This window comes from Sorghum bicolor, chromosome 6 (assembly GCF_000003195.3).
Source record: "Sorghum bicolor cultivar BTx623 chromosome 6, Sorghum_bicolor_NCBIv3, whole genome shotgun sequence".
Lineage (NCBI taxonomy): Eukaryota > Viridiplantae > Streptophyta > Magnoliopsida > Poales > Poaceae > Sorghum > Sorghum bicolor.
In genome coordinates, this window is record NC_012875.2 from 60,814,299 (window position 1) to 60,827,384 (window position 13,086).

A 13,086-nucleotide genomic window follows, 5' to 3' on the forward strand; every position below is an offset into this window, starting at 1 on the left:
GTCAATGGAGGTGTAATTCCTTGCTCTTGCCTCCATCCTCTTGGCTGTTGCTTCGTCATCTACAGCTGTCTCGCCTTTGAGGCAATCAGCTATTGCCTGTCTCCAATCTTCGCTTTCTGTCAGCAGGACTGAGCGAAAGGCTTTTGGCAACGATTCGGTTGCGGGTGTTGCAACAATCTGGTGGAAGGTTCCTTCTGGCAAGGGGGTGTTGTTGGCTGCTGCTTTGGCTAGCTCGTCTGCCTCGGAGTTTTCGGCTCTTGGAATGTACTGCAGAGTGAATCCCTTGAACCTTCTCTCCAGGCCTCTTACGACGGCCAGGTATCTTGCCAGCTCCGGGTTATGTGCTAGGTATTCCTTCTCCACTTGCCCTGCCACCACCTGGGAGTCTGTCTTGATGAGTAGGGTCTTTGCTCCCGAAGCCTTAGCTTTGTTCAGCCCGAGGATGAGACCTTCATACTCAGCTATGTTGTTTGTTGCTTTGAATTCGAGTCGTATAGCAAACTTTAGTTTGAGTCCAGATGGTGCGATTAGAACGGCTGCTGCTCCTGCTCCCGCTTGACCCCAGGCGCCATCTGTGTACAGCGTCCACGGCTGATCGATTACCTTCTCCTCGTTTTTGTTCGAAGGTGTCCAATCTGCCATGAAGTCAGCCAGGGCTTGAGATTTGATGGAGGTTCTGGGGACATAGGTGATATCAAACTGTGATAGTTCGGCCGCCCATTTTCCTATACGTCCGGAAGCCTCTTTGTTCCTAAGGATATCACTCAGTGGCTGTGAAGTGGGCACTTTAATCTCGTGGCTTTGGAAGTAATGCTTGAGCTTCCTTGATGCACACAGGACCGCGTATGCGATTTTTTCTATCTCCGTGTAGTTCAGCTTTGCTCCTGATAGAGCTTCAGATACGTAGTAGACGGGTCTTTGCACCGTTCCCTTACTATCGCTTGTCTCGTGGACCAGGACACCACTGACAGCGTGATTGGAGGCAGCCACATACAGTAGTAGTGGGGTGTCCGGCTCAGGCACTGTCACCACTAGGTTGGTTGCAATGTAATTCTTGAGCTGCCTGAAGGCCTCTGATTGTTCCGGACCCCATTCTGTTTTACCTTCTCCTCTCAGCACTTTGAAGAATGGGAGGCTCCGTTCTGCCGATCTTGATATGAATCTGTTGAGGGCTGCTATTCGGCCGGTCAGTCTTTGCACTTCTTTCTTGTTTGAAGGTTCTGCCATTGACATGATTGCTTTTGTCTTGTCTGGGTTAGCTCTAATTCCTTCGGAGCTGATGATATACCCCAACATCTTTCCCTTGCTGACCCCAAACACACACTTCTCCGGGTTGAGTTTCAGCCCGGCAGATCTAAGGTTGACGAAGGTTTCCTGCAAGTCCTTGATATGATCTTCCTTGCGCTTGCTCATGACGACAACATCGTCGACGTAGGCTATGATGTTTCTCTGTAGCTGACTTCCTAGAACCTTCCCCATCATTCTGGAGAAGGTTGCTCCGGCGTTTTTGAGACCTTCTGGCATTCTGGTGTAGCAATACGTGCCGAATGGGGTCGTGAAGCTTGCCTTTCCTTCGTCTTCTTTTTTGAGCCAAATTTGGTGGTAACCAGAGAAACAGTCCAGCAGTGAGAATCTCTGACAACCAGCTGCTTTGTCCACAGAGGTATCTATCCTTGGCAAGGGGAAGGAGTCTTTGACACAAGCCTTGTTGAGATCCGTAAAATCTATGCACATTCTCATTTTGCCATTTTTCTTGGAGACCAAGACCACATTTGCCAACCATTCCGGGTATACGACTTCTCTGATGACCTTTGCGTCCAGGAGTCTTTGTACCTCTGCCTTCGCGGCTAAGGTTCTTTCTTCAGACATTTTTCTCTGTCTCTGCTTCTTCGGCCTCATTCTTGGATCGATGTCCAGCGAATGCTCTATTATGTCTCTGCTGACTCCTTGTAGGTCAGCGGCACTCCAAGCGAAAATATCTTGGTTCTTTTGCAATACGTCTAGCAATTCGAGTTCCTCCTCTCTACCAAGGGTGGCGGAGATGGTGACCTTCTTATCTGGAACAGCTTCCTGCAGAGGGATACACTTCGTTTCCTCCTGATCAGCCAGGTCTGTTTTCCCCCTTGGCATGTCTGGCGGCTGGGAAGCTTCATGCTGCGTAGAGTCTACGGAGTTTATGTTCCGGAAGGACTTGTAGATTGCTTTCTCTATGTTCCTTGCCTCCTTTTGACTTCCGTGAACCGTTATCACTCCGTGCAGAGCCGGGATTTTCATGCACAGGTATCCCATATGAGCGGCCGCATTGAACTTGTTCAAGAATCCTCGCCCGAATATGGCATTATATGGGTAGTGCAAGTCTACTACATCGAAGGTGACGTACTCTGTTCTTGCGTTCTCTGTTGTGCCGAAGGATACGGGCAAGGCGACCTTTCCCAGAGCATGTATCTGCTTTCCTCCGAACCCGATCAAAGGTGACTCCGAAGGTTGGAGTTGGCTTCTGCTGAGCTTCATTTGGTCGAAGGTTCCAGCAAATATTATGTCTGCGGAACTCCCAGAATCCACTAAGATTCTGCTTACTCCCCAACCCGCAACATTTGTTGTTATGACCAAGGCGTCTGTGTGAGGGTAGCTTTCCAATCTTAGATCCTCCTCGGTGAAGGTTATTGGGGTTCTGGACCAATCAGTGCATCTCACTGGCCCTTGAACTGCAACGTTGTTGACGAGCCTGAGGTGATCCTTCTTCTGTTTCTTTGTCTGGAACTCCATTGAGGACCCCCCAGCTATTGGTAAGATCATTCCAATTGTGGGCAGGGGTGTATGAGGGCCGATCTGATTATCAGGGTGGGGTTCGGTCTTTGGTGGTGGTGGGGCTTGGAGTAGCTGTAGCTGGTTTGGGGGAGGAGGTAGTGACTGCTGGTGGGGTTGCGGGGTTTCGATGTACGTGATGTGTGAAGGTCGTGGAGGAGCATAGTTTGGTGGAAGGTTGTGGTCCGCGGTTTGCTGGGCTGGGCGCCAAGCTGGTAGGAAACTGGGATAGTAAGCGGAGGCTAGCGCGCTGGGCTGAAGTGGAGCTGGGTGCTGCTGGCTTGAACCTCCGACATATGAATGGTAGAAGGTTTGAGGGAATGTGTGATTTACTTCCCGAGGTTGAACAACTGGTATCGGAGGTTGCGGAGCTGACCTGCTCTTGATCCTCTCCTGAGTTTCTTTTGCATCTGGGCAATCTCTGGTGGAGTGACCCTTCTCCTCTCCATGGAAGAAACAATACTGTTTCCGTGGTCGCTGACTTTGATTTTTTCGCCACCCCGCATTTCGACCCCCTCTTCCAGCTTGATTGGGTATGCGTCCCGAGCTTCGTGCTTCCGCTGGTGGACGGTTATTTTCCGGCATGTCATTTTTCGGTTGTTCAATATTCATCATTTGTCCACCAACCTCTTGCTGTGGCCGGCGTCCATCCTGGCTGAGGTTCTTTTTCTGTGAGTTTCTATCATTGCTCTGCCTCTTCTGAGAGTTCTGGTCTTCCAACCTTCTGCGGTAGTCGTTGTCTGACCTGCAATACTTCTCAAACTCGTGGTACAGCTCGTGCATGGATGCTGGCTTTTCTCTGGCCAAATGAGCCGCGAAGGGTCCTATGCGAAGACCCTTGATGGCCGCTTCAATGGCAACCTCCTCCGGCACACCGGGTGCTCTCGCCTTAGTCTGCACGAACCTCTGGAAGTACTCCCGCAGTGCCTCTCCCTGATTCTGGCGACACTGGAACAGGTCCGTGGAGGTTAGTGATTCAACCGCGAATCCCTGGAAATTCGCTAAAATCTTGTCTCGAAGGTTCTCCCATGAATAGATCGACCCGGGTCTGAGCATCGAGTACCACGCTAAGGCATCTCCCTCGGCTGCGATCACGAAGGATTTTGCCATCACAGTCTCGTTCCCTCCAGCTGAGGCCACGGCTGCCTCGAAACTCATCAGGAATTGGCGCGGATCGGCCTTTCCGCTGAATTTAGGGAGCGTGATTGGTTTGTAGGTTGTTGGCCAAGGCGAGGTCTGCAATCCTTCGGACAGAGGGGAACGAAGGTCCAAAGTGCCCCGCAGCATGCCGCCGTAGTTCGTCGGTTGCACATCTAATGTTGGGCCGGCGCTGTTCAGAACAACGGGCTGAATTGTCGGCTGAGCTGGAGGTTGCATGCTAAGGATTTCTGCCTGCAGGAGTGAAAGCTGCTGCCTGATCTCGGCCGCTTGCGTCGCGGCTACCGCTGCCTCTTGGCTGGCGGTGTAGGCAGCAGCGATCCGGTCTCGCTCTTGCTGAAGGTTCCGCAATTGCGCTTGAAGCTGCTGGAGCTCTTGCGTGGCCGAGGGCTGCGCCGGGTCTGCGGCGGGAGGAGGTTCCTGGCGTGTTTCCGGCTGCTCGTTCTCTGGCTGCTCGCCCTCAGAACCTTCTCCCTCCACGGTCGCGTACGCGCTCCGCACGGCCCTCCTTGGCCTCCCTCTCCTGGAGGGCTCTCCCCGAGGTCTTGTGGTGCTTGTTCTCTTTCCAGCCATCGCAGGTTATACTTCGGCCCCACGGTGGGCGCCAATGTTGGGAAGAGGCCCTCCGCGCTTCCCAGCAGTACGGTGAGTAGGGAACCTTCTCACTCGGTGCCGTGAGAGGTCTGAGTTCCAACAGGCTGTAAGCTCAGTAGTAGGTGAACACAGTGAATGCTCTCTGTTATTAATGGCGGTATCTCGCCCCTTATATAGGGCCCGGAAACCAACCTAGCGACATTTACATAAATGCCCCGTGACGGCGGGGGAATATTCCGGCATATCCTTTCATTGCAGTCTACTGACCCTAATACACCTGCGTAATTTCACATTGCAAATCCTTCGTTCATCCTCTGACTGGGGCCTCAGCAGGTCGGAGGCTTGGATCCTCCGCTCAATTGCGGATCCTCCGACGCTTTGGTGTCGGAGGTTCCGCAGCCCGTCTGGTCGGAGGTGGCTCGACCCGGCCACCCCGGGAGGTCCTCCTTAGCCTGGCTGCGTTCTCCCGCCATCCTCCGACCCGGGAGGGTCGGAGGTTCCAGTCTCTCCTCGCTCGTGGACCTCCGCCGGTGTCTCCGTCCCTGCACACACACTGCACGACCAGACGAGTCGTCAACATTAGCGTTTCCCGTCGGAGGATATCCTCCGACGTTCCAGGCGTCGGAGGTTCCTCAGGTGAAGGATAACCTCCGGCGCTACCAGGGGGAAGGATGCAGCATCTCCCCAACAATCATATATAACCTTTTCTTTCAGAAAGGAAAAAAAAGGATTGAAATGGACATATATAAGAGGTGAGTGAGCCAAGGAAGAGGCAACCTAGCTACCTGCACTAGATAACAACAACAACAACAACAACCACCACACTCGAGTTGCTTGGACCATTTGGTTTTCTGTAGCTATCAGCAGTGCTTTGCTTGTCTCTTTTGTCATGTCCTACTGTATATAACAATAACAATGACTTTGCTGTGCCTCACCAGTCACCAGCCTTGTGCGAGCAGGCATGTGATCGGTGGATCTTTATTACTACTAGTACTAGTACGAGGCATCCATGTGCAGTTGATATATATGTGATGTATCATCAAAGCCTAGCCTTTTTCCTTAACACACCCATAATGGATCCGATTTGCACAAAAGAAGCAAGCAAGCCCACACACGCATCATGCATGGTACTGCTGCTGCTATCCTTAACAAACCGAACTGAAAAAAAGGTGACCGTACCAGATCCTCTTGTTTTGCATTCATTCATTTGAGGGAGAGTGTTTCCTTAGGTCCTAGCTTGTCGGCAGTAATCTGATGATTAGCGCTTTAGCGGCGTTGGCTACTGTTGGATAGATAAGCATGGACCTGCCTGCTGCAGCTGGGGTAAAAATATCTTGAGAGATATTAGTCCTGCTAGTCAGATAGATATTTTTCGTCGTGGTGCGGCTTTTTTCCTTGCGTGATGGGTCGATTTGAGAAGAAAAGGTCGTCGTTGTGGCATTGCAATATCTTTTGCTTTATTTCTTATCCTCGATCCACTCAGTCTTTATTCTTTAATCTGATGGACACACACACTAAGCTGCTACTACTAGTAGTAGTCAGCTGCTGCACTGCAGCTAAGCCGTTTTTGTCAGGCAGGCAGCCAAGCCAAGCATGGCTCGCTTTCTGCGCCCTCCCTTGTTCCCCTGAATTTTCACTTTGGCGGAGCCGTAATATCTGTCGGGCAAGCAGGCAGGCAGTAGCTAGTAGTAGTGCCCTAATCACTTGCCCACCACAGTCACAGTTCCTTGTGCCTTGTCTCTGTCTCCTTTCCGCATTACTTATCACACTGTTAACTCAACAGAGCTACTTGAAGGCAAGTGACAGTGAAATCAGCGAAGGAAACATTGTGAATGTTCCCAGAAAATTTTGCAAAATTTTTCAGATTCTCCGTCACATCGAATCTTTAGACGCATGCATGGAGTATTAAATATAGACGAAAATAAAAACTAATTGCACAGTTTGGTCGAAATTGACGAGACGAATCTTTTGACCCTAGTTAGTCCATGATTGGATAATATTTGTCAAATACAAACGAAAGCGTCACTATTTATATTTTGCAAAAAATTTTGGAAGTAAACAAGGCCTGCAGCAGACAGGGAAAAAGAAACATTGTGAATGCTACGAGTAGAGTATGAATTTGTGCTGCCTCCCTGAAGTTATCTCAGTCTTTGGGAGAAAGAGCACTGAAGCGTTTCTCTCGCTTTCAGTCACAGGTCAAAGCCTGCATCCTCCACTGAAAAATATCAGGATTCATAAATCACAAGGTGGAATGCTGTCACCTCTGTCTATTGATCATGAACTACTCTAATTACCATTGGAATGAATGCAGTGGTGTACCAGCTCTGCTCAGCCTATCAGTAGCAGACAGAAAGTCACGCAGAACTGCCTGCCTTGGCTGCTCGCACTCGCAGTTGCAGGTAGCGTTGGGGAACTTGCCATCAGATCCCGACTTCTAGGCCTCTGGACATGAAACGATAATACCCATTCTCTTCGTCTTAAAGAGGAACAATAATTCTCCAGTGCTGAAAAGCTCGCAGTCGCAGAGTCAGAAGCCCAGTTGTAATGCTGAATGAAGGTTTATCTTATCTCTCCAATATGGCATTTTATAGCAAACAAAACAGATTCCGTGCACCTTTCTACCTGCAGAATCTGGGTGGATCCGTGCAAAGTTTTCATGATCCCATGATGAGCATGAGGCAGAGAGAAGCATGATTCAAGATGGCGCTCAAGTGCAGGGCGAGTGGAGTGGAGTCAAGAGTCCAGTCCCAGTCCCAGTCCCAGCGCAAGACGAATCGTGTCTGTGTTCAGCAGGGCAGGCAGAGGCATCAGGGGATTCATGTGCCTGAGCTGAGCAACAGAGCAAAGTCATCATCGCCTTTCCTTTGCTCCTGGATACAGTACGTAGGATATTTGCCGTGTTGTGCTGTCCACATTGGATTATGCTCACCTCTGGCTCTGCACTGCAAAGTGTGCGTGCCACTTTACTGCAAAGTAGATTCTCCCTTTTGTCCTGTGCTGTGCCACGTCCCGGTTTGGCCGTAGTAGTGCTAGTGCATTGGCATTGGCATTGCTCTCACTCCAACTCCACTAGCTGAACATCAACTGACTGCTACTATTGCAACAAACAGTGAATGAAACAACGTATGTACGAACCATACTCCATGGGATGTCCAATCCAGTTGTACTGATTGTATCCCAATCCCAATCCCAGTTGTTCTTGTTCCTATACTTGATGGCATGATTGACATCCTTTCTCCTCTTGACTGAGTGGCAGCAGTGATCTCCCTCAGTCTCTGCTTTCTGAAACTCTGATGGAGGAGGGCAACAAAACCTGAAACCAAGCACAAGTAAACAGGGAAGCAAAAAAAAAGGTGGGCAGAGCACAAAGGAAGACACAAAGGCGGTTTTTCGGACGTGGCGTGCGTGGCCCCTCCTCTCCTCTCTCATCTTCTCACCTCTTTCTTCGCATCCATCACACTGTTTTGTCCTCACCTCCACCTCCACCTCCACCTCGTCCATCTCGCTCGTCTTCCTCCTCCCCTCGCTCCATAAAATCCGATCGACAGCTCCTGACCGCTCCTCACTCCCCACTCTGGCTGTTTCTCGCGCCTCGCGCGCCCACCCACCCACCTTCACGCGTAGCTGGGAGTACTCATAAAGCCCCCGTCACCACCACCACACACACACGCGCGCGAGATAGATCGACGTCGTCTTACAATCGCACAGACTCGTCATCTCTTCTTGTTCGTTCGAAAGACTGGATCTTTCCACAGTTCCTGTTCGGAGAGCCGCCGGATCTTTTCGAGGAGGCTTCGATCTGCTCTCCGCCAACGTGTCGGTGGTAAGCACCCTTACGATTTTGCGTCCAAATCATCCTGGTGGTATCACCCTTTTCTTGTTTTCCTCACCCTACCGGCGCTAATCGCTGGGTTGGATTCATGCGTTTGCTTTCACTGACGCGGCGTTTCGTTGCTCGATTTGGCAGAAGCAAAGCTGTCTCCTTAACTTGGAATTTGTTGGCACAAAGCAAGCATTTTTTTTATCCGCCGTTCGTATCCTAGGACTCTACTAAACGCCTGCCCTGTCAGTCTTATCTTAAACATATCCCAACGCGCGGCCTATTAATCCACAGCTCGCAGTTTCAGGTCTGGAGCCCGAATTAAAGAAAAGGTTAATTTTGCTGACCGTGGTTGTTTTCTGCAACTACTAGGTCTAATAAAGTGTTCTGTTGGCCTTTCCCCATCGGAGAGGTTGTGCCCCCGTGGTGATCTAATCTTAGCATGGAGTACACGACACGAACAAATTATTATATGATAGTCCGACGACCCTAGGCATACTTCTAGATTATTCAAGCTCGTATGGGGTTACTCCAGAGTCTGGACTGAGATCGACTGACATCACATGATTGCGGGTGACGCTCTCCAGTTTTACTGAATTATTATTGAATCCCAAAGTGGCAGTATATATATGCAACACATACTAACAATAACTCTTTTGGTTTATGTAAGAGTTAATAGTTCTGATGCTGGTGGTATGACTTTTAGATAGCCTCTGCTTGTTTCCCACCATATTCCCCTCTTTCCTTTCCCCCTTACCATTGTGTATTTGTGCGCCATATTAGGAAATTTAACCAGGGAACAGGAATTAAGAGAATTGATAAGTCGTCTTCTTTTGTGCTCTCTAGTGTGCTAATGTTCACAGTAGTGCTTGTGTGCTTATTTTAGGAGTGATCCTGATAGACATACTACTCTTAGTTGTGTCTTGTGCATTCCCTTCTGTTGGTATTGACTGCTGCTACTTGTTATTTCAGACTTGCACCTTATCTGAAGATGTCTTTTCGGAGCATGGTTCGTGATATAAGGGAAAGTTTTGGGAATATATCGAGGCGGAACTTTGAGGTGAGAATTCACCACAGAGGGAAGTCTCTTGGATCTTCAAGTGACTTGCAAGACAAGCCTGCTGAAATTCAGCAAAGCAGGTGGGCTAGCCTTCCTCCTGAGTTACTCCGCGATGTGATGAAAAGATTGGAGGAAGATGACAGTAGCTGGCCGGATCGCAAGGATGTTGTTTGTTGTGCCTCTGTTTGTACAACCTGGAGGGATATGTGTAAGGATATAGTGAGAAGTCCAGAACATTGTGCAAAGCTCACATTTCCAATATCTCTTAAACAGGTAATGAGTGGGTTCAGTGAATGTTGATGAATTGTGAATTCTTTATCTCTAAATTCACCTTGCCTTTTCTGAAATTCTCCCGTATCACCTAATATTGGTGAGGAGCCGAGGGCGTAGTTTTAGTTATTCAGATTTAAAACTCTTAACAAGGAAATTTTGTGTCCATGAATTTTGTTTTTTTTTCGTGTCTTTCTTAACACTTGTTTGGATTTTTCATGCACAGCCTGGACCCCGAGACGGAGTAATCCAATGTTTCATAAAAAGGGATAAATCAAAACTAACATACCGGCTCTACTTGTCCCTTAGCTCTGGTAAGTGTCAAGCTATTGTCTTCACTTCAGAGTAACAAAGTCAATAGTCTTTTGTTTGTTTGTTGAAACTCCTGTCTGTCCCATCAGTTTTCAATTTGTCCTTGAAGGGGAACCATGGGGGTCATTTTCAGTATGTTGGAAAATATTGTTCCACTATTTTTTTTTGTCTTTTCTGAACCTGATAATTCAGCAGATGACTAGAAACCAGCACTAATTTACATTACAACTTTATTCAAGGGAGAAATCTGTGATTAAAAAAACGGCATTAAGTACAGGATGAAGCATCTACGTAAATGGTTGAATAATTGTCCAAAAACATAAATGTTTCATAAAATTAGACTCTCGCTTTTTACATTAGTCATGGTGAGACTATTGGCTCCTGTACCAGCCTTTGAAGCTTCCACAGCACCACAGATTTGAAAATGACATGGTTCATATATGGTTCGGACTTTGAATGACTAACTGGAAATGCATCACAGCTAAAATGGTGCTGTTTCAGCTTTGACCAGAGCTCCCCTGTCACCATAGTAGAATATACCATGCCTGCTGTTGTTTTCTTGTCATTTTTCATGTTTTCCTTTATGCTGCTTCAGTTTATTACATGCAAACTCATTTCTAGTTTCTTGTTGTGGCTGCTTGTACATGCCTTCATTCTCAATAACATGGTGTATGTAGTAAACATATCTGCCACAAAAGATTTTAAGTAACATTCTGAAACTATAATAAGGACTAATGGCTTCATCAGATGCTACATATGCAACACAGTGATATTTCTGCTGGATCTTGTAGCTGTGCTTGATGAGAATGGAAAGTTCCTATTAGCAGCGAAAAGGAGCCGCAGGATGGCGCACACGGAGTATGCTATTTTTATGGGTTCAAGGAATTTCTCCCGATCGAGTACTGGCTACATTGGGAAATTAAGGTGAATCTTCTTTGGCAATAATCTTCCATTTATCCTCTTGTCGCTTGGATGAGTATGATTGCTGATCTTTGCATTAACCTGACACAAGCATTCCCTAAAAAAAACCTGACACAAGTTATGGTATTGCAGGTCAAATTTCCTTGGAACTAAATTTATCATCTATGACACACAGCCTCCGTACAATGCTGGGAAACTTTGCGCACAGGAACGTGCCCCCAGCCGTCGGTTGTCTTCCAGGAAAGTTTCACCAAGAGTTCCAACAGGCAGCTACCCCATTGCTCAGGTAAACTACGAGCTGAATGTGCTCGGAACCCGGGGGCCAAGGCGGATGCAGTGTGCTATGCATTCCATCCCCGCGTCAGCAGTTGAGCCTGGCGGTGTCGTGCCTGGCCAATCGAAAGAGCTCCTCCCAAGGCTATTCGATGAGTCCTTCAGCAGCACAGCAACTTCTTTCTCCAAGTACTCTGTCGTGGACAGCTCCATGGACCTGAGCAGCTGCCGATTCTCCGAGCTCAGTGGAGGGGCTCTGCAAGAAGGCAGCGACGACTCAGAGAAGGAGAGGCCTCTGGTTCTGCGCAACAAGGCGCCAAGGTGGCACGAGCAGCTGCAGTGCTGGTGCCTCAACTTCCGCGGGCGTGTCACTGTGGCCTCGGTCAAGAACTTCCAGCTGATATCTTCCGTGCCACAGCCAGCTCCCGTGGGGGTTTCTTCTGCTCCACCGCTGGCGGTAACACCTCCTACACAGACACAGCCACAAGCCTCCGGTCCGTCTTCAGCGTCGTCCAGCCATGTCCATGACCCAGTGATCCTGCAGTTCGGCAAGGTCGGGAGGGACATGTTCACCATGGACTACCGGTACCCGCTGTCGGCCTTCCAGGCCTTTGCCATATGTCTGACGAGCTTCGACACCAAGCTGGCCTGTGAATGAATAGATGGGACGAGTAGTGTATCGTAGCAGGGCAGCAGCGCTGAGAGTCTTGAGCGATCGTTTTATGTGTTTAAGTGATAAGCAGAGGCATTCTGAGCCTTTGCATGTAAATAATTTACAGTAGCTGTTGATTCAAGTATTGTTTCGTGAGATGTTGCTTCAGAAACCTGAAAGTGGATAGCAACGCAATTTTTTTTTTTTTTGGGGTGGGGGGGGGGGGGGGGGTCGGGATCAGGGAAGCAATCTGAGACAAGTCTGAACTTACTTTTGTTGGTAAGTTGCTGACTCTGTATGTGCTACTCTATTCTCCCTGTGTAAAGAAAAATGCATATCTTGTTTTCCAATGAGTCAATCAGTATATCTTCAAATAGATTTATAACAAGGAAAATATATTGTATGAATAACATAGGAGTAATACTTATTTTGGATAAATCTAAAATTGGTTGGCTCTTGAAAAGTACTATATATGATGTGGATGAGACGAGATAGACATGGCGATGACATTGCTTGGGCCCTGAAAATCAGAGAGGATAAAAGCAAAGATGATCGCGTTGGGTTTGCATGGAGATTGATTGAGTCGCAATCTGGATCTTGAGAGATTTCAGCGTCATGATGATTAATAGGCAGGCACGCTGAAAGCAACGTTAAACTAGTAGGTACTACTAGTCCAAAAAACTATTATCAAAATATGAAAAAAAAAAGGGTGCTATTTGATAATTGAGTCAGCATCGATCTGTTCGCTATCGAATTTATCAGTCATTCAATAGTGTTTTTCTTTCACGAAAATCAGCCAATGGTATTTTTAATCATGACTTTTCAGCCAAGCAAACAGCAAAGAATGGGTGAGGCACGTAACCTAACAAGTAACAACGACCTCCTAATCCTAGTCGGCTCGTTAGTATAATAATGTACCCTACTGATAGAACTGCATCAGTTCAGGTTCAGCAGGGCTGCCGCGGGGGGCATTTTCCGGTACTATCGCCACTCTGCAGTCGGCAGCTGTAGACTAGCTAGCGGGTGCGAATCACGAATCCCGGATTCGCTAACATTTCAATCCGGAAATTGCTAGTATTTTCTTTTCAAAGGACCGAACAATTTGTTATCGTTGTTTTGTATCTATGATAACAAGATAACTATTTCCGTTGATTTAATTAGACTTGGCTTACCCTTAAATTCTAAGGTCCATAATAGATGCTAGTAGTATATAAAAATTTA

General features: G+C 48.0%; 1 protein-coding gene across 1 annotated transcript; it reads left to right on the forward strand.

Annotated features, from left to right (window-relative positions):
- Nucleotides 8,007-12,218, forward strand: LOC8076508 (tubby-like F-box protein 7). The gene is made up of 5 exons (XM_002447323.2): nt 8,007-8,380; nt 9,350-9,710; nt 9,934-10,021; nt 10,811-10,943; nt 11,073-12,218. Exons 2-5 carry the CDS (start codon nt 9,369-9,371, stop codon nt 11,869-11,871), a joined length of 1,362 nt encoding a protein of 453 aa, XP_002447368.2. The 5' UTR covers nt 8,007-8,380; nt 9,350-9,368; the 3' UTR covers nt 11,872-12,218.